The following is a 21320-nucleotide window of genomic DNA, read 5'->3' on the forward strand; positions in this document are numbered from 1 at the left end:
ATGTGAACGGTAAAAATATTAAGCATTTTAATGCCTTGGGAGTTTTTAATTGAATACTGTATTCAGGCCCCTTTCCAATGAGTGGCTTTTTTTGTTTAAAGGGCTTTTAGCAAACAACTAACCAACAGTGCCCATGCATCACATGGAAACTTATCCCAGTGTTCAGGAGACTTTCCCACCCAGTCTTTAGAAGATATTGGAAGCCCATCTTACTGTCGTTCCCAAAAACCTGGGGAGAAGAGGTCTTCCAGCAGCACAGATATCCAAGGTAGGCTTTCCCTATTTCATTAGGCTTCCATTTCTAAATAGAAAGGTCATCTTAAGCAGGTGTGACTATGATGTGTCCAATTGCCAGTAATTGGATGTACCATATGATAGGTAATAGGTACCAACATTTTTTTAGAAGAGCTTTGGTAAGTAACTTAGGCCCACAATATAGCATTTAGCCAAAAAAAGCTGTATTTTAAATAAAGCTTTGTTTGCATCCTAAACACGGCATGTGTGCTAGTGCATATAAATCGGTTGTAAAACTGACTAGCTGAGCAATCTAGTGTCATTGCCAAAACCAGTGAAATGCAAGTCACGGCACATCCTTATAATAAATTTATGTATTAAAATGTTTGTTTCAATAATAGAGTAAAACAAGCAATTTTTAAGATGCTTTTTAATCTAACGCTTAAAGAATACCTCTTTGGTTTCAGCTGGTCACTAAAACATGACTAATGGCAAGTTTCTAAAACTTGTTTTTATACATACTGTAAAACTTTTTCAAGAATACATGCAACAACTTTATTTTCAGTGGAGATTTTTTTATGTAACTTGGCTTAGCTTGCAGTAATATTCCTCTTTTTCTACAACCTTGCTTGAAGATCCCCTCAGGTAAGAGCATTCACAGCAGGCTGTGTTTAGGTCTTAGTGTTTTGTTTTTTAAAGCAGTGCGAGGACCCCCACCATTCAGATCGTGGTCAGTTGGCAACCAAAGTGGAGGAATGTGCAGTGACTCTGAAAGTGCAGGAGGAAGCAGTGAATCACGATCCATGGATTCTCCATCTGCTAGTCCAGGTACAGCTCATTCCCAATTATACTTGGATTTGAAATCCTCTCCTTGAACCTAACCCAGAGACTCTTTGTCAATGTAAGAATTCCGATTCACTTTAGTGGAAGTTAGATTGAGCCCATATTGAGAATACGCAGTTGGGCAGGTTGTATTTTCAAGAGTCTGAAAATATGTCTTCTCTTCCATAGCGGATTTCAAGAGAAGGCTTCCCCGAACACCGTCTACTGGCACTATGTCATCTGCAGATGATCTTGATGAAAGGGAACCACCTTCTCCTTCAGACTGTGGTAATGTGCTATGTTTCTGAACCCTACATTCTAGTGAGTTAGTGGAAGGCTTTTGTTGGTCTTAAGGGTGATTGTGTTTTTAGCTGCTCTGTAAAATCAAACTGAATCCATCTACAGTTGACATGCTCACAAAATTGACATTGTCACAGCCAAAAAGGACCACCTTGGTCATCTAGTTAATTTCTATGGAGTAGTGCAGTATTGTCCTCTCTATATTTAGATTAATGTACTATCTTCATTTGAACACTTCTAATGATGGTGCTTCATTGATCACCCTTAGCTCATGTTATCTCCGCATCTGATGCCAAGGGGTTTTCAGCATTAGTGCTCACAGCAAGAGCTACACTGCTGGATCTCAAGTATTTGGGTCTTCTCTATATTGCCAGGTACAATACCCAGGAAAGGAGAGAGAGTTATCTGCAAGATCCAGATGTTTAGGATGTTAACTGAGGTTTTATTCTTTTTAAGTCCAGTTGGCTTAGCATCATGTTTGATCCCCCAGCTTAAATGTGAAAAACATACTGTTAGATTGACATGAGGAGTTTTTTGACAATGACAGCATTGGAGAAACAAAACCAAATACCACTTGAGCTTCTAGACTGTTTTCTTATATTTCATAAAACCTGAAAACACAAAATTATGAGTAAGATTTTGTGTTTGAGGTTTGTCAACATTAATTTGAATAAAAACTTAGTTACAGTAAATAACAAATCACAAGAATTACCAGTGATGGCACAATTTTTCTAGAACTCTAAAATACTACCTCTGGGGTCATAGGAGTGGAATAGAATTATTTAGAGGTCTGTGTATTTTGATATTCTCTTTTGTGTCTGCATATAAAATTTGAATAAATTTATGGCAGTGAAGAAGCATTAGTCAAAGGATTTCTAGAGTATTTTAACCATTATAGGCCAAATTCTGTAAAGGCAGCTTCCGATTTTGTATGTACAATTATTTGGGCACATATGATGGAACTTGCGCAGCTAGCTGCCTGAATGATAGGGGTAATCTGTTAGAAATCTAAATGCCATCATTTAAATCCATAGTTGATCATGGGAACAAAATTGAACTCTATATGAGACCATTTACTAATACACCAGACCCTCACTAGAATGCGCGTCTATATAGCACGAATTCGCATATAACACGGTTGCGGCCATGGATCCCAAATTTAATTACTTTAATTGCATTTCATTTTAACGCGGTTCCCTTGTTAACACAGTACTGCACATGGATCCCAAATCCCGCGTTCTAGCGAGGGTCACGTGTATGATGGATTAAAGTTTATATTAGGGCTGATTATTCAGCTATTAATTTCTATGTATTATGCAGGCTATATAATGTACTATTGCTTTCTCAGGTTTGGTGTAATAGTTATTTCCTCAAAGGTGATTACTGGTTATGGAGTAATTTAACTTATGCTGTATCCTCAAAATGTATGTTTGACCAGTTATTTTTGGAAACTATCGTAACAGCAAAATTCTGTTTCAAGGTTTAAATGATTTAACGTCTGAAATTGCCAGTTCACCAGGACCTTTTAGAAACACTCTTCTGTCCAAGGCAGCTCTAACACACAAGCTGCGAAAGTTGAGGGCTCCATCTAAATGCAGAGAATGTGACAGCCTAGTGGTATTCCATGGGGCAGAATGTGAGGAGGTAAGAGGTCGGAAAACACTGCAGTATATTGTACAGCCGCTGATTGTTGGCATTCATGTGAAGATGAATGGGAAGTTTAACACTCGTATTCTTTTGGTAGCAATAAGCTACAAATTCCCAGACAATGTTGTGACCTTTTAGCCTTAACATGTAGCCAAAGAGCAAGGCCCTACAGAACTGTAAACTTGCCCTCTAGACAACATATGGGATAACAAACTCTAAATATGAAAGATTAGTGCTGTCCAATTATGTTGAGATATATGACATTATTTTTCTTATGTCCCTTATTTCTTGTAGTGCTCACTCACTTGCCACAAGAAATGTTTAGAGACTTTAGCTATTCAGTGTGGGCACAAAAAACTGCATGGAAGACTTCATTTGTTTGGGGTGGAATTTGCTCAAGCTGCTAAAAGTGTCCCTGACGGCGTCCCTTTCATCATCAAAAAATGTACCTCTGAAATTGAAAGCAGAGCCTTGACTGTAAAGGTACAGCTTAACTCAACATTATAAAGATTAAATATTAACAATCTTGTCTAAAAATAGTTTAAACTGATAATACTGTACTGTCAAATTCAAATCTGTGTTTCACAGTTGCGGTTAGCGCAAAAAGAATAATTTTTCTTTGTTTCGTTTTTTGATTGATTTTTCCCCATTTCAGGGTATCTATCGTGTGAATGGAGCCAAATCAAGAGTTGAAAAGCTTTGTCAAGCTTTTGAAAATGGAAAGGACTTGGTGGAACTGTCAGAGCTCTATGCACATGACATCAGTAACGTCCTTAAATTATACCTTCGCCAGGTATGTACTCTGACCACTCTAGAGTTCAGACAGCAAAGCAAAGCTATTGTTATAGCAAACCTCTTCTTCCATGAGTGGAGAAAAATGCTTCCTTCAGTAGCCCTGTAATTGTTGAAGAAAATTGTTGAATAGAATATCCTGTATTTTCACTCTGCAAATTGGATTTCATGGTGCTAGGCAATGAAATTAATGAAACTATCATTAGAATTGATACTATATTGTGCTTTTCCACTCAAGGAAGTATACATAAGTATTGATGCCATTTGTGGAAGATTTTTTTTCCTGTAGCCACTTTCTAGTGAGGTTTAGTTTTTAAAATTAATTTGAGGGCATGATGTACCTTTTTGACATTTATGAAAGTTCATGTGAAAGGACAATCCAGCCCTTTAAGTGGCAGCCGGATTTATTAAAGGTCTAACCAAAAAGTTTGGATTAAACTCCTATAAACGAGTGTCATGTTCCATAAAATGGTCAATACAGCAGGATTAGACCATTTTCTTTGGGGAAGAAAGATGTTTTGAAAATTCAATCTGAAAGCTTTAAAAGTGCTTAAGTCCCAATGGCTTCCAATGGGATTTGTGCTCATTAAGTTTCTTAGGTGCTTTTCAAAATGCCACCATAGCCTTTTATTGCTACTTTAACAGATAGTTAAAATCTCTGTTCATTAAAATTAGGATTTCTTGTGGCACTATACGAAGACTGAATTTTAACTTGAATCACTTCAAAGGAAAATCTGAAAATAAGTAACATGACTACCTGCTGTCTTGTTACTTCCCATGTGTCTAATCCTTTCAGTATAGTTCTAGCTAGGCCTGGCTGTTACGAATGATTCTTATGTGCTGAAAACACACACACACACACACATGCTAGAAACCTGTAATTAGAACACTTTCAAGTTCTAGGAAAACATTTTTACCTTGAAGCGCATTCTTTGTGGTGTTAAAGTTTAATTTCAGTACAATTTAGGCTGTAAAATCTGACTGGCTATGGATTTCTGGGGGATTATTACATGCCTGAGGTGTATTGTGAGGCAGAGTGACTTTAGCCACCCAAGAAGTACAGTAATCCCTCAGAAGTGCTGTATTTTGTGAGGCCAGTTGAAATAATGGGTTAATGTTCCAGCCTTTCATATCTGGAGACTTTGCTTCAAATCTGTTTGGTGTCACAGGTGAAACTGGTTTGCATTCTCAACTTGGTCCTTGGCAAATGGTGTATCCTACCAATAAACTAGCACACAGTTACAGTGTTTATTCAGGAGATGGCCATGGTATCAGTGTTAGTTTTTAGATTCAGTGATAAAATTGTGAGAGGAAGCCTGTCCAAATTTTAAAGGAGGGTAGGTGTCCAAAGGAAGAGCAGTACATTCTTAAAGGTACTGATGGTACTGGAGACTTCCAGTACCCCCCATGTTAGTGAGAGTTCAAAGAAAGTGCTATAACATTGTTTAGAGACCCTGAGTTAAATCCTATTATTAACACTGCTGATTATTAAAACTAATTTTTAAAAGATCTGTTTAATTTTGCGATTTTGTGTCTGAGCATGGGCAATGAAAATAGTCCAAGTCACTTAATCTTTTTTATGCTGTTGTCCTTTTGAGACTCTCTTCAGATTCTCATGAACTACTGCAACGCAAAGCAAGGGAATATTTAATTGGAGAACATTTTCATTGGAATTTTAAAAAGAACAAAAAGAATAGAAATGTTAGAAAGCTATGTTAAAATTGTTTTTGTAACAATTATGGTCCAAATTTAGCAGCAATATGTGGTATAATATAAGATATTGTACTACTTCAGTGTCTTAGTGTGTGTCTGCACACATGTGCAATGTTACAATAATATGCTACTCCATAACAGTCACTGTTGATGTAATATGTGCCTCTTTACCATGAATATTAATTATTTGAGGCTGTTGTTTACTAGCACGCCATGGTATTTTGATAGGAATGTTTTGTTTTTTAATCCAGGCCTCTATTTGCTAAATTGTGGGAGAATTCTAAGAGCAATAATTAAATAACCCTTCCAGGAAAGGAAAGGCTCTAGACTAGACAGCAGTTGGTAGTAGACAGGAAGGAAATAGACAAGGTAAAATGTAGACATGAATATATTTCTAACATATTCTTATTCCCTTAGCTCCCAGAACCTTTGATTTTGTTTCGGCTTTACAACGAATTCATTGGACTTGCGAAAGAGAGTCAGAATGTTAATGAGGAACTGGTCGTGAAACAGACTAGCCCCAGATCAAAGAAAAGACAGTCAGTTTGTATTGAACTGAACAGAATAATCATTAAAATGAAAGATCTCCTCAAACAGCTGCCTACACCAAACTATAACACTCTTCAATACCTTGTAGGACATCTTCATAGGTGAGAGACAGACCTTAAAGGTAACCTGCAAATGTTGTTTTGAAAAATAAGCAGTGTTATGTACTGCAGGCTAAGAAACCTTTTTTTTAAGGTAATGTGCCCACAGTTTTGGATATCTGTCCTGAAAATTACAGGGTTTCATTTGTGCATATAGCTCCATTTATTTTCAAGGTTAGTTTGTGTTCCTTAAGGATAAACTACTGCTCTGACCTGAATGTAGACTTTCTGGGTGTGTTGCCTGCAAATGAGAACTGGCCTCCTGATTTTTTTTTTCTCCTGAATAGCAATTGTACCCCATGCTGCACCTCAAACAGAGGGTTTATGTATGTAGCCACGTGCTGTTGCCAGAGAAGAAATTTTGGCAAAGTGGCCGGCAAAAAACAAAAGATAAATCTTCCATTTCTTCTGAATTGCTAATCTTCCTCTGGAAAGAGGCAGGTCTGCATTTGGATGCGCCTGAATGTAATGACTGACTGGTCCTTCAAAGGCAGGTTGGTGTCTTGACCAGCAGGCAAGACATAAATTTATATTTTGTTTATTGAGACCAGCATTTGGTTGTCCCATCCCTGTTGTCAGCCAACAGTGGGTTTTTTCTTTTCCTAACCTGATGTGCTGAAAGCTGCTTCCTTACCAATACTGCTGTTTGGGCATTCAACATATCGGGAACACTAAACCTGCGCATCTTCATTTTTTGGTTCCCTGGAGCTATGGCCAACCACCTCCTGTTCTGTCATTCTACACTGTTCTGTAAGGTCCTAGCTACCACAGAATGTAACTAGAGCATGGAGGTGAACTGTGGGGAGTATGGGGGAGAGGAAAGGAGGGTCAGGTTAACATCAAGTGGTGATGTAGAGTTGCAAAATGTATATAATTTTAAATGACTAGGAGCCACTTTGCAATCCTGTAAGCCTTAGAGCAGCTGGAGATGGTCAGTGGAGAATTCTTCCTGTGCAGGGAAACTCTTTGCCTGTATATAGCAGTTGGAGGGGACTCCATTGTCTCTCCCACCCCAGCATATAATACATTCTGAGGAGGGGGAATGGCGGAGCAGAGCTCCACTACACCAATTCTCTATGGGCACAGGGGTCAGGTGGCTCTGAATCATGGAGCTACAACTGGCTCCCTGCAGCTACCACTTCGCTACCTGAGAACATGGCTTGGATACAGTGGGTGAATCAGGATCTTTTTTTTTATGCATATTTTTTAAACGAACGCAGAACTTTGCAGAACTACCTTGTACATTTTTAACAACCATTTTCCAACTTTGCTTTCCCATCCTCAGCATCAGCTCAAGGCTCCTATGGTAAGGCTGATATCATATAGTTAGGTTACATGATAGGGCTGGTTGTTAAACTGGTGCATGCTATTAGATAACAGTTTTGTGTAGGAGCTCTCTGGCCACAGCTTCACGATAACCAAGGGAAAGTCAGACTTATTGCCTGATTTATCAGAGCTGCTGAGTACCCACAAATATCACTGAAATAAATAGGAGCCAAGGGTGCTCAGTACCCTTGAGAATCAGATCAAACTTATTTAGGCACCCACTGCTGAAAGTTTGGCCTTGGAAACATTTTTAAGAAGTTACATGTACACTTAAGTCCACCTTTAAGTTTAAGAATCACATTGTATTTATTCATCAATAGGAGTGCACAGTACTGTGTGCCCAGAATGATACTGATTGATATTTTAAAGGTGAACTGCAAAGCTAAAACAAATCTTATAAAAAGTATAATATGTGTTGGATGTCTCCTCCCACATCCTGATTAATGGTGGCTGGCACAAGTCACTTCTAATGTACTTTTCATAAGCTGAATTGGAAAAGACCTTTCATGCAGAATACTGCCTTCCTGGTTGTAGGTAAGAGCAGCCAGCCCATGTGTGGGCTTTGTAGTTCTTTTCAGCATAGTTATTGGAAAAATAGAATATCTCTAGTATTATTTCCGAAGAAGTAAAAACCCTTTATAACCTGACACATTTGCTTTTATACAGAGTGACTGAACAATCTGATGAAAATAAAATGTCAGCTAGCAATCTTGGCATAATATTTGGCCCAACTCTAATCAGACCACGTCAGACAGACGCCGCGGTTTCTCTCTCTTCGCTTGTGGACTATCCATATCAAGCTCGGGTGGTAGAGCTGCTCGTAACTTACTATGAAAAGATCTTTGATGTTTCACTGCAGCCACTCTCAACTGCAGTTCAGTCTGAAGAAAATGCTGCTCCATTTAAAACTGCTTTGTCTACAGAAGAGAGAGCGCCACAGCAGCAAAGGAAGTCATTTATTGCTGTAAAGGAAGTGAGTAACTGTCGTGAAACTAGAATTGATACCATGTTGAAGGGGTGTGGGATTGGACTACATTTTGGAATGTTGCATACCTCGCTCTGAAATCTTTTAATATTTTAGTCTGAGATATATTGTTCTTCAATCTGCATTCACTTCTGATCTGATTTCTATTGACAGGGCATCCTGCTAATTCCAAGTGAGAGTAAAGCTTCAGAAATGGCTTCATCATTTGAGCAACTAGATGACAGCAAGAACAAAAGAGAGAGATCAGATGCATCTGTGATGGGTTAGTGGCTCTTCATGAATCTTAAGGCAGTATATTGCTATGTGAACAAATACCAATCATAAATACATTAGGATGAAATACATCTTTTTACTCTGTGAAGGTGAATTAAGTGCAAACAAGGGAAAAGTCTGCCAAACTCCCAAAGCTACTTAGCATTCGCTGTTCTGATGTACCCTTCATGTTTGTTAGAGGAAGGAAGGGCTAAATGCTTGTGGTGGCCCTGAAGAAGCTTGTATTCATGGAGCCAAATTTCATATACCTAGTGTGTGTTGTTTATTAAAAAAAAAAAAAAAAAAGCAACAACTCTTCAGTATGTTAGGCTAAATTTTAATAGGCTGTTGTACAGTCTTTGGATTGTTGTATTTATATAGGTGATTTCAGCACAGGTTATGGGACCTAGCCGCAAAGATGCGTTTGACAGCTGCCTTTCTATTCTTCCCTAGAACGTACCTCACTGCCACTCTCTGGAACTAAACAGGATGACTTTGGCCAGAGGAGTTCTCCATCAGAAACCCCAGCTACCACAGTTCTGGATATTAATATTCCTACTCCAAAAGAGCTAGGTTAGCTGCTTTAATTACATAACCATTTTTCAAAGAACATTTTTTGCAGGTCTGCCTTGTGCTAAATAGTTTTTGTGCAAAAACAATAATACATTTGTACATAGGTATAATAACTATTTGCCTAGTGCTGGCAACACACAGCCCTTTTTATAGTAGCAAATAACTAAATTAAAATTTGGGAACAGTGGAGGAGAGGATGGCACTCCAGCAGAAAATATACTTACAGTTGTTGTCTAGAGAAGCTAAATGTCTCCTTGGGCAATACCTCTTTCAACATCTGCCTAAATCTAGGTTAGGCTGTCTGCAGCCCCACTTCCTGGGATAAGAGTTTAACGCAGGGCAAAACTAAGTGCCCCACCATAAATTTGGCCGATTAAAGCCCAGGCCTGGAACAGTCCATCACCTCTCCAGATTCCATGTGTGTATTATACAAGCTTGTATGGCCCCGTCTAGGAAGACTGTCCCAAAAATGAGTAGAGAAGTGTGGGGTGCTCAAAGCTCACTCTTGTCAAAAACTTCGCAACTCCTTGCTGTGGAATTTTTTCCCTGCAGCATCCATTGCCTTTTGTGGCTTACATTATGAAAAAGACACACTTTACCAGGACTGTCTTCATGACTTAGATCAGATGCAGTAGTCCAGTATTTGTTTTATCTGTACTGGATTTGTATTTGGTACCTTCAAAAGAAATAGGCTTATTAGTTAATAAATAATGCAATGAAACAGTGGTCCAGCAGGATTAGTTAGTGTTATCCAGCATGATGAGGCAAAATCCCTTATTCTTCTGAATAGGGCATAAAGTATAAATCTGGATTAAAATGTGTATTTTTAGGGTTTATTGCTTTCTTTATGGGGGAGGGGAGTTAAGTTGGTGAGTACTTGGAACTGCTCAGCCACCTCAGTCTCTTTTTAAAATGTATGTATAGTTTCCATAACACTTCATAGTTGATTCCATCAAATTCTTGTACTTCAAGTCCAATGGACTGGAGAAGGGGAAACATACAACTTCTAGGAAATGCTATTTCAACTGTTGTTTTGGTGGAGAGGGGCTTGGTAACTCAGTGTGTTGGGATTGGTTTAAAAAACACTTGTGGAATTGCAGTCTAACTCCTTAGCGGCACTAATGGCTTCTATAGTGTCTTGTTGCCTCAATTTTGAGGTTACAAAACTCTAAACAAACTTATTTCCTTTTCTTCAGCTATCATGCAGTTGGGTATATTAATAAGCCCAAATGGTCAAAGTTACACTGAATCTGTGAAGTGTTATCGAGTGAAAATGACAAAGTAAAACTCATTTGTGTTCCCTCTAGGCAATACTGTGATGCCAGTTTCAGACAAAGACAATGAACTGTCTCTCTCTCTAGCTGAAGATGGCTGTAAAGTCAATAATTTGCTACCTATAAAACCTAGTCGCCAAATAACCAAAGTTCAGTTACGGTCTCCAAGGACAAAGCCAGTTATTCGTCCTGTGAGTTTACCTGTAGATCGAATGCTTCCTCCGTGTGTTTTGAATGAGAGAAACTCAGGAAATGTAGGAGTTTTAAGTCCAGAAAAGCTTGGCAGGAGTCCTACCATTGAAGAGGTTTCAGAGACTAAGGCACTTCCTTCTGTTAATGCCTGTTGCAGACTTTCTTGTTACGACACACAGACTCTGAGGAAAACTTGGGACAAGCAGTATAAACAATATGATATAACTCCAAGGACAGCAATGATTATGACCAATATACCCCAGGAGAACCGAGCACATGAGAGTGGGAGTGCATGTGCCTTATCTTCATCCTACGTTGTTGGTAACAATTCTGTGAATGCCATACTTCCCAATAAGCCATACACTGTACCTGTCAGATCTGCGAGGATGACAACAGAAGGGAATGGTCCAGATTCTAATCCTCTTGGTGCTTTCAGACCACCAAGAACTTTGCAGCCACCACCAGGAACTTTTTATAAACCTCCTTCTAATAATAAAGCTAAGCAAAACGAGGAGGGTTCTGTTCCTAATGCTTGTGCAGCAGCCAGTGCTTGCTCTGTTCTTGCCCAAGATAACACTGTGAAACTGATAAGGAACTCTGCACTTGTATCAGGTGCTCCTGGACAGCATGCAAATCAACAAAAAATGAGCTCCGAGGACCTTCATCCCATAGACCTGAAGCCCACCTATAAGAGACTAAGACCAAAACGTGTGCAAGAATTAGAACACAGGGAAGCTCATTTTGTATAGGGCAGCAAATATTTCTTGAGGATCCCACTTTTGTGCCATATTAGGAATATATATACACACAACACAGCATTTTAAAAGTGGGGGAGGAAACTGTGAAGGAAAAATGAAGTTGAGTTTTTTTAATTCAGTAAAGTTTCATAAAGGTCTATTTAAATGTATTCCCAATGTAGATGGAGCTAATAGAAGGTGCACTTGGTAAGACACTGAGCTTCAATTTCCTGGGTGAAATGAATTATTTATAGCATAAACCAAAGCTTGTGCTTTGCTCTGTAAAAGCTTCTGTTCAGTTTTCCAGTCTTTGCAATTAAAGCTTTGCTCCTAAATAGATTACATACTGGCCAACATGGCCTATAATTGTGTATTATATATGTATATTTTATGCCAATATGTTCATTTGTTGCCAGTTTTCAATGTTGTCACTTTAATGTTATTTGTACAGAAAGATGCACTTACTGAGCTGTAGTAGTGAAAACCAGAAATGACTTCATAATCCAGTTAGAGGTAGTATAACTTAGTGAGTGGATCAAAAATACACACCACCTAGCTAGTTCAGATGACTTTCGGGTGACTACCTGTTGCAGTGGTGCTGTCATTCCCAGTTACAAAATAGCCAGTGATTTCCCTTGCTGTAGATCAATTTCACTTCTTGCCTAATGTATCTGAAATGAAGAGTATAGTTTTGAGATATGGTGAAATAGGTGAAAATAACCAAAAAAAAATAAAATTATAAATCGGCATTAGTAGGTGCATCTAATGGTTTTTCACTTTGTATTAAATGTTTTATATGTACACTGCTATATTTGCTTAAAAAATATATTAACTTGTTAACATTTTGCTGACTCCATGGTTTCTGTAATATCTTGCTTTCTTCTAAATTATTAAAATACAGACTCTTGGTCTTTGCTAGGGTTTAGTATTAATACATCTGTACTGAAATACTTTCATGTTTCAGTTTGAAAAAGGGGTCATTTTTGTTCCTGCTTTAAGAAACTAAAGGTGTCATCAAACTTCCCTTCCTGAAAACAAAACAAACGTAAACCCTGACACTGCAGTGGCTATACTCTGAACTTAGTTTATGGAACAGAAATGTTAGATTCACAAAGCTGAACTTCCAGTTTCCCATGGAAGTATGACTTGTGCATTTGCAAAACAGTTCTGCCTCTGGGCAGTTCTGAGATGTCCAGAATTATTTCTTTCATTTGAGCAAGTGGCTTAAAAGGCAGTAGAGCAATTTGTGTGAGAACCTGTCTGGCAGCAGTAGGCAGGTCAAAAATGGCAAGTTAGGAGAGATTGAAGATTTCTTCTTGAGATGTGAGAACAGGTTCCACTTCAAGAGAAGAAGAAATAAGCTTGATCAGTGGGCCAAAATAGTAGGTATTCTTGAAAAGACTATGGGCAAAGTGGTGGACATGGCATAAAGCTAATGAGAGGATAGTGCTGATAAAACACTGGTCAGGAGGGCTGGAAGGAATAAGCAGCTGACATTCATTTCTGCAGCAGGAAGCTTGGTGGGGGTCCTAAATATCCACACCCACATCTCACATAAAATGAGTCATGACTTTGGGGTGGAGGGGTGTGCCAAACGATCATCTCCCCCCCGCCCACCCCAAAAAAAACTCCTCAGGCCAGCTCTATACAGTGTGCTGTTAGAGTGGTGCTTAGGAGTCTATGTGGAGGGACAAGATGGCTTAAAAATTAATGCCCACTCTCCTTGTCTAAAATGACTTCAGCCCTCTCTGAGACTAGCCTGGCTGCTGCTCACTCAGGCAGTTGCTGTACCATGGGGGAGCCCACTATACTGCACAGTAGCTTCTGTGAGAACTCCCCAATCAACCCATTAGGAATTCATGGGTGTGAGGAAAACACCATTTTCTCCCTCCATTCCCCTAGCCTCAAAAACCTAAGGAGACTTATTCTCTAACTAATCAACCAGCCCACCACCGTTGTAGATTCACTCTGTCAGCCATGCAAAAGGGCCCTGTGCTTGCTAGGCCCACTGCTGCTATTAGGAAAAGTTGACTAATGGGGAAGCAACTCAGAGGAACTTCCATGAGATGTGAAAGGGGGAGTCCTAGAGACGAGGAGAGATTGGAACAGGGCCTAGGGACAGATGGATTTTGGAGTAGGGGAGAGTATAGAACTGATAGTGCAGGAAAGGCGTACAATTTCACTGATAGATGCACAGCAGATAGCTGAAAATGGTGAACCTCTTAGATTTATTGAAAAACTGACTGGGCGAGGCCAGTCTCCTCCTGAAAGAGTGATCCCTTGATCTGTGTTCCACTTACTCTATTGGCCAAGCTGCTTCAGATGGTGTTTCAAATGGGGAGAGATTAGGGTCTTTCAGTATGTGAGGATGTGGTTGACTCTGTGTACAAGAGAACAGATTCATGTAAGTTGTGTGCTCACTAATGTACTAAATCCTGAACTGTAGCTGTGTCCAGCAATAAACAAGGGAAAGCCATTCCTGTTCCCTCCTCTAGTTAGCCACAATACAGGGCTGTCTAGTTCCACCCCGCACCCTCATCCCGCCAAAAAAAAAAAAAAGGCATGGTGTTTGAGAAATGTATTGGGCTCCCACAGCATAACTGATGAATGCTAGGTAGTTTCCACTCTAAGTGCGTTAGTTCTATTTCTTCCTGACAAAATATGGAGAACTATTTCTCTATATCCTCCATATTGCCAGAAAGTGAAGAGTCCGCCCAAATTCTGCACTGACTCATGCTCCTGGTAACCCTGCAGCACATATCCCGTGGGAGTAAGTTATACCCTTTAGAAGCTACTACAACAAAGGTTCAATCACCTGCTAACCCCCATGCGATGGTAGATCCTCCCAAAAGGAAGCCAATGTCAGAGTCCAGCTAATCAACAGCAGAAGACTTATGAAGATCTAAACTCGGGTACCTTCTTGCCAAGAAATGGCTTTTTAATGAAATCTGCCACTTTCTCGGCAGCTAGTGTAAGGAATGCAGGGTGAGTTTGTCTGTATGACTGCTCAATCTTGTGGGAAAGATTTTTGTGACCGTTTTGCAAGACTATGCTAGCACAAAGTTGTAATATAAAACTGCATTATTTACAGTTATTAGTGTAAATTCATTGCTTTTTAAAAATAAAATTGTCATTTAAATTTGGTTTTAAAGTATTGAGACTAATTTCTGTTCACATTTTAATCCCTGTATTTATGAAAAGACAAACTGGTTCACCTTTTTTTTAAAGTTACTTGAAAATCTTTTCCCCCCTTTTGTGTAATTAAAAAAAGATCTTGTATGCTAGGTTTCATCTGGTTAAAAAAATATCTGCCATTACTATATTACCTGCTGTTTGCATAATAGTAGTGTTTAGGAAGCCCAACTGAGATGGGAGCTCAGTTGTGCTAGAAAGTCCCTGCCCTAACAAGCTTCTCATCTAAACAGGCAAGACAGAGGGTGGGTGGGGAAATAGATGCACAGAGGTAAAGTGACCTCCCCAAGGTCATGCAGCAAGCTAGTGACAGAGTCAAAAATAGAGCCCAGTTCTCCTGACTCCCAGGCCCCTAGACCAGTGTTTCTTGAGTCGGTCATGACCCCAAAAGGGGTCACACCAAAAAAAGGGATTATGAGGTGCAAACAAATTCTCACTTTCTGCACACCCTCACCCTTCGAGCTCCAGTATTCTCTGTCAGCTTCTCAGGACACACACACACCCATTAGTTCTTTAGGCTGATCGTTGTTAGCACTGATACATTTTACTTTTTCTATAAATATAATGGGGTGGGGAATTATGACAAATATTGACTTCAAATAAGGGGTCACCACCCTGAATAGATTGAGACCCTGCCCTAGACCACATTACCTCTTACAAACCTTGAAGAGAAGATTTTGGCTTTGTTTTTAACTGGAGATGCTAATTTTATAGATAATTTCTTTAGGTTTTAATGCAAATCTCATAGTATAGGGAACTCACATTTAGACAATATTTAATGCAATTAAGAGCTTATAATGACTGAATTGCCTTTGTGATATTACCATAAGCTTGCCAAGTGCAATAGTGCTTGGAGTCAAAGTGTTGATATCCTGTGGGCAAGTCCTTTGGCAAGCTGTTTTCCATGTGCCTGATTTGCATGGTAATTACGTTCTCTCTAGTTATACTACACTTACCCAGTCCTGCTGGAGCTTTGGTAGAGTGCTGATTTCCATAACTTCCTGACCTAATTAGTCATGACAATGCTTTGTTTTGCAGGGGTCCCTAATGCTACTGGAGCTGTAGTCCTGAAGCCCTTGTTTCAAATGTAGCATTTGTTCAGGTCACAAGACAATTCTCAAGGAAGGATCAACTTTCTTGTGCTGGCTCCATAGTATGTGCACAGTGTACATCATATGTTTTTCATGTAACGGCGCTTACACTCTCAGACTGAGTTATTCCACATCAAGCTGGGGATTAAAACAATCTCCTTACAACTGAGCTGTGTTATTTTGCAAGTGCTAACTGCTCCTAAGAGATGCATTCCTTTCCAGCCATGCTGAACATCCCTTCAGAAACCTTTTAATGTCCTCTAGCAGGGCAATGCTCTCCATGCCTCTTCGTATGTGAGGTAAGTTGGTGACTTTTCCAGGCTTTTATTGTTACTAGTTAAATCCTTGCTTTTTCTTGCAAATCCATGAATTCTTTAGTTTCTGTACTCTGGCAAAGGCCTAATTGAGTCCATTTGAATGCTGATTTCACATGCTCTGTAAAGCGTTCAGAGTGTGGTAGGGAAACTGGAGCAAACCAATTTAGGGTTCAATTGCAAAAGCTTTTTGAGTGTTGTCTATTAATGATATGCTGCTATTTACACAAAAATGAAAACAACAAAATCAAAGTGGGTGGTATCAGTACAACTCCCAGGAGGAGGCTGTAGAGGGCAACTTGTTACTTTACAAAGGTTGATTTCTAGGTGCAAATGTTGCTTTGGGAATCCATTTCTATGACAGTGATACAAAGGAATCTGGAAAAATCTTAATGTTTGCGACTCTAAAAGAGAGAGGAACAGCCCTTGCCATTCAAAGGCATCAAAGGTCAACAGTGTTAAATAGCGTGGGCAAATCCTGCTTGCTTTCCTCACACAAAACACAATTGGCCTGAATGAGAGTATTCTTGTGTAAAATCAGGCTTTGGCCATAAGCAAAGAACAGATTCACTATGTGTGCATCAAGTATGCTTTGGACTTGTTCTACAAGTATGTGCCCCGTCCATATACGGATCCTCTATATTGCCCAACTCTCCGGGTACACGCTGCAGGAGGAATCAGTTTGTGGTGCTAAGTTTGTCCTTGTTGTGATGTGCAGTGGATTCAGTAGTACTCTGATTGCTCTTTGATTCTTAGATTTCTGTCATTAGAAGGCGGTTTCCTTGGCCCTTTCCTCCTTCTCTTTACTGATTTCGTATCAATGATCTCTTCACATTGTTATATCAGAAACAATGTGCACAATATAGCTCTCATTTCCTTCTCTGCTCCCCCTTCCCCTTCCTTCCTCTCCCTTCATTTCCTTCTCTCTCTCTCTTCTCCATGTTTACTTCCACTTGGCTTCAAATCCCTGTAATGCCCTCTCTGATCCAGCCCTCCACAACTCCACCTCCTTCTCCTTTAAGTCTCTCTGTACGTGCTTCTTCAAGGCCTAAAAAAAACACCCCAGCCCTACCCCAAGGGAAGTGGTCACAAAATACATAAACCCCTCCAAAATTGAAAAAGATGAAATGAATGATACAAAATTCAAGGAACTTATGAAACCAACAAGATACATCACCGCTCCATCACTTGCTTTGTGTTGCATCCCATCCTCCATCTGTGTGGTGTCCATTTAAATGCCCTTTGGGGCAGTGATCTATGATATGTAGACATTTTGATTTTTAAATGTTTATCTATAGTGTTGGACGGTACCTTACGGACCTGCTGTGACTCAAGGGAGAGGAATGGATTATAATTTGCTCTTTCTGAAAATTGATCAGAACATCAGGACAGATCTGAGTTGAAGCCCATACTGCTTTGATGCCCTTTGTTTTACAGAGATGAACAAATAGTATCTATAGGCCAGCTCCCCGGGGTTAGAAGAGAACACATTCCTAGTATTCAAGGATATTTTTAAAACTCAAAAGATTTTTCTGCTCGTACTTGCACGTCTGAAATGAATTGCTTCAGAAGAAGGGAGGTTCCTTCTGGATGATGTAGGGTCATGCTGCACTGAGGCATCTGCCCAGCCACGACACAGGGAAAATGGCTCCTAGGTAGGCTTGTTATTAAGTTGTTAGAGGTCTTTTTTTGTGAATGTGAAAATAGCCTTTGTCTATCAGTTCTCTACCCTTAACCTTCACGTCTCCCATATAATGTTAATTTAAGATGTGCTTGGTTTGATGTAGGGGCAAAAAAGGACAAATTTCTGTGTGCTCATCTCACCTGTGCTGCAAAACCCCCAGACTGGCTCGGATTCTCAAAGGAATTTAAAAGGAGTTGCTGGGGCGCCTAACTCCCTTAAACTCCTTTGGAAGCCCGAGCCCCAGTGAGCACGTGTATATAGGGAATTGGCATGTGTACATAGCTTTGTATGTATACAGCTTAGCTCAGCAAAATGTGCAAGCACGTATTAAAATGTCCATATGGGGCTGGAAGGGGGCAGGGGTCCTGACCTCTATGCCTGCAAGACAAGACATATAGTAACTAATTGTATGGAAGCTAAAAAAAAAAGTGGCTTTGTCTCTCAGACGGTGTAGAACACTGGCCGCCTTTGTTCCACTACCACACAGAGGGGTGTATTAATTACAGTGCTAGCATGAGATTGTGCCACACACACTTTATTTTTTCTATTTTTTTTTCCTGCTTGTGCTTATCTTAAAAACAGCAGGGATGTGAACTCTTGTCTTCCCTAGATTTGCTGGAGGGCTCTCTCCTAAATTGATTGGACTCATGACACTTACGGAAATTTCCTTGTGCAAACTGAAGGAATAAAAATATCCCAGTAATACGCTGCCATTTTAAAAATAGCTTCTCTGTTAAAATTGCAGCATGTCCGGAATACGTGATAGGGTGGGATGGTGTAAAGGTTTAACTGGGACTCAGGATGACCAGCATAACTCAATTGTGGCTTTGTAATTTATAAGTCACGAGGCCACCTGAAACTCATGCATGTATTGCGTGAACATGTATATACACACAATTCAGAGAGAGCTTTACGTCGTCCCTGATAAGAATAGCACAAGGTCTATCTTCAAATATGCATTTACGTTATATGCACTTATTATTATAGTCTGATATTTACTTTAAGCGGAATATCTTATTTACTAGCAACAATTAAGGATGTTTTGGAAATCCTTAGTGACAAGATGCTGACTGTAGTGGGGCTAGCTAAGAACCTGTATTCAAACTATAGGTGCTATCAGTTTGAGTTTGCTAATCCCGGTGTGTATTGAAATGCTCCACAAAAACATTTCATGTTTGTTCTCACAAATCCCAACCTTCACACAGAGCAGAAGTAGGTCACAGGCACAGCCTAGGCAAGGGAACTGGAAAGCAAATTCACCCCACCTTCCAATGTGATGGTATTATCTAATTAGGGTGATTACAGTTTAATTTAATCCGTTATTCAGATACAGCTCTCTGTGCAGGCATGCAGTAGCAACCAGTGCCTCCTTTCTCAGAACTGACTTTTGGTTACAAAGTTTAATGTTTGTTTGTTTGAATGTGTGAAGTAGTGGATTGCTGATGGCCTTGGAGACTAAGTCCTCTGCTTATCCGCAGAACAGGTGTAGCACAAGGCAGAAGTCATGCAAGCTCCCCCACTCTGTATCACCGATGTATCTCACCCTGGCCTGAATGGACCTCTGTCTCCAGGCCTTGTTCCACCCCTCATATCTTTGCTGAGTACAGCAAGAGTACCCAGTTGTAATCTGAACATCTATCCAACTGAAGCTGAACCAGGACCATCAAACTGATGGCAGAAGTCCCTGAATGGCTGTCAGATATCAATGACTTGTCATTTCTGAAATAGAGCAGATGTAGGCACTATTGAGCTACACCTACACTATGGCACTGAGCTGCTAGGATAGCACCAGTGTAAGCACTGAGGGTCCAGTGTGTCAGCAACGGTAGCCATGCTGTTGGGTTGTGGTTTTGCCCTGCATCCACACACTGTTGCAGTTAGACAGTGCCATGGTTCCTGGCAAAACTCCATGATGCAACAGCTTGTGCAAGATTGTGAAAAGCCTTGGGAGCCCAGTTAAAAGGCCAGACTCCCCATTTCTAAGTCCTTTTCTCCTTTCTGGAGGAGCACTCTGCTCTCGGTCCTTACTCAGCAAGAAATGCTTCACCTGGAGTGTTTGAACAGCAGGCACAAGGCTGAGGCAGTGGAGTAGGTTGTGGCAGTGGCTGTGGCGAGCCAGAGGCTGACATGAGCAGCTGCTGCCGCAATGCTTGTGCGTCCCAACTCATGGCGATCTGGAGCTATGCGGTACTTGTTCGTTTTGTGGAGCACTGCTTTTGGCTCTAGACCCCTGGGCAGAGACTAGTCGGGACTGAGTTGTTCTTGAGACTTGGGATGAGCCATCTAGGCCCACTATGTAGCTTTTATTTAATAAACTAAATAGAGTAGAACGCAACTTACCACTGAGCTACTTGAATGCACTTCTGTGGAGCTCTGAGTCCAGAACATAGATAACAGTCCACTTCCTTAGAGCTCTGTTAGCCATAGGTGCCGACTCCGTGGATGCTGTGGGGCTGGAGCACATATGGGGGAAAATTTGTGGGTGCTCTGCACCCACTGGCAGCCAAACTCCCCACTCCCTCTCTCCCCCACTGCGAGCGTGCTGTGTCCCTGCTCCTCCGCCTATCTCCCAGCGCTTCCCCTGCCCGCCGCCAAACAGCTGTTTGGCAGCATGCTGGGGGTGGGGGAGGAGGTGGGGAAGAGGCAGGGCTGGGGCAGGGATTTGGGGAAGAAGTTGGAATAGGGGTAGAGCTGGGGCGGGGACTTTGGGGAAGGGGTTGGAATGGGGGTGGGGCAGGAGTGGGGCTGCATGGAAAGGGTGGAGCGGGGGTGGGACCGGGGGCAGAGGGGGATCAAGCACCGAAGGGAAAGTGGGGAAGTCAGCGCCTATGATGTTCACTCGAATGCTTCTCTCTTTCACCAACAGAAGTGGATTCAATAAAAGATATTACTTCACCCACCTTGTCTCTCTAGTATCCTGGGACCGATGCGGCCACAACAGCACTGCAGTCAGCTTCCTGTCAGCTTGATATACTGTATTCTTCAGTGAGCTTGTTGCTGGATTACGTTGTTAGTAACTTTAAAATCTAGAGGGAAGAGTAGGATGGAGAGTGGACTTCATCAGCCTCCAGAGAGAGACTGGCTCTCCAGCCATATTGTGTGGCCTCTAGAGGTAGGGACAGGAAGAGATAAAGGTAGAGAGTGATGATCCGTGAGGAAATTGAAAGGCTGACAGAGAGGACAAACTGACCCTTATCTTACAGGTATTTCTGGAAAGCATTGAATGTCAGACCTGAGAAACGTGGGGGCACAATGGAAACAAAACTGAGGTATAAAGTGAACCTGTCTGGAATCTTTAGCAAGGGTAATATGGCAACAGAACTGAGTTTTGAGAGTACACATCCATCCAATATGTCAATTTATATTTAATGTCCTTTATGGACAATTGAATCTCCAAGTTACTAGGCCTAAACATTAGGAGGATCTGATTTATCTACAGAGCCTACAAAATTCCCACAAGACAATTAGGTTGTAGTAGAAAAAGATGAGACTTACGCCACTTTATCAGACAGCTAGAGCTCAGAAAAAGTGGTGAAAGCTGTATG

At 40.7% G+C, this 21320-nt stretch overlaps 1 protein-coding gene across 6 annotated transcripts in view; it reads left to right on the forward strand.

Annotated features, from left to right (window-relative positions):
* The window catches only part of ARHGAP29 (Rho GTPase activating protein 29), a 94221-nt gene extending 79652 nt beyond the window's left edge, over window positions 1-14569 (forward strand). For 5 of the 6 annotated variants that reach the window (XM_073357006.2, XM_073357013.2, XM_073357009.2 and 2 more), the window contains 11 exons: window positions 102-268; window positions 934-1062; window positions 1246-1344; window positions 2837-3000; window positions 3298-3486; window positions 3659-3796; window positions 5926-6158; window positions 8148-8454; window positions 8620-8728; window positions 9172-9291; window positions 10599-14569. In XM_073357006.2, the coding sequence (XP_073213107.1) occupies window positions 102-268; window positions 934-1062; window positions 1246-1344; window positions 2837-3000; window positions 3298-3486; window positions 3659-3796; window positions 5926-6158; window positions 8148-8454; window positions 8620-8728; window positions 9172-9291; window positions 10599-11506 (2563 nt within the window). In that variant the 3' untranslated portion in view covers window positions 11507-14569. The remainder of the gene's footprint in view (window positions 1-101; window positions 269-933; window positions 1063-1245; window positions 1345-2836; window positions 3001-3297; window positions 3487-3658; window positions 3797-5925; window positions 6159-8147; window positions 8455-8619; window positions 8729-9171; window positions 9292-10598) is intronic. The other variant, XM_073357012.2, reaches the window with a different exon arrangement.
* Window positions 14570-21320: the final 6751 nt, after the last annotated feature.

This window comes from Lepidochelys kempii, chromosome 8, assembly GCF_965140285.1.
Source record: "Lepidochelys kempii isolate rLepKem1 chromosome 8, rLepKem1.hap1, whole genome shotgun sequence".
In the NCBI taxonomy this organism is placed as follows: domain Eukaryota; kingdom Metazoa; phylum Chordata; order Testudines; family Cheloniidae; genus Lepidochelys; species Lepidochelys kempii.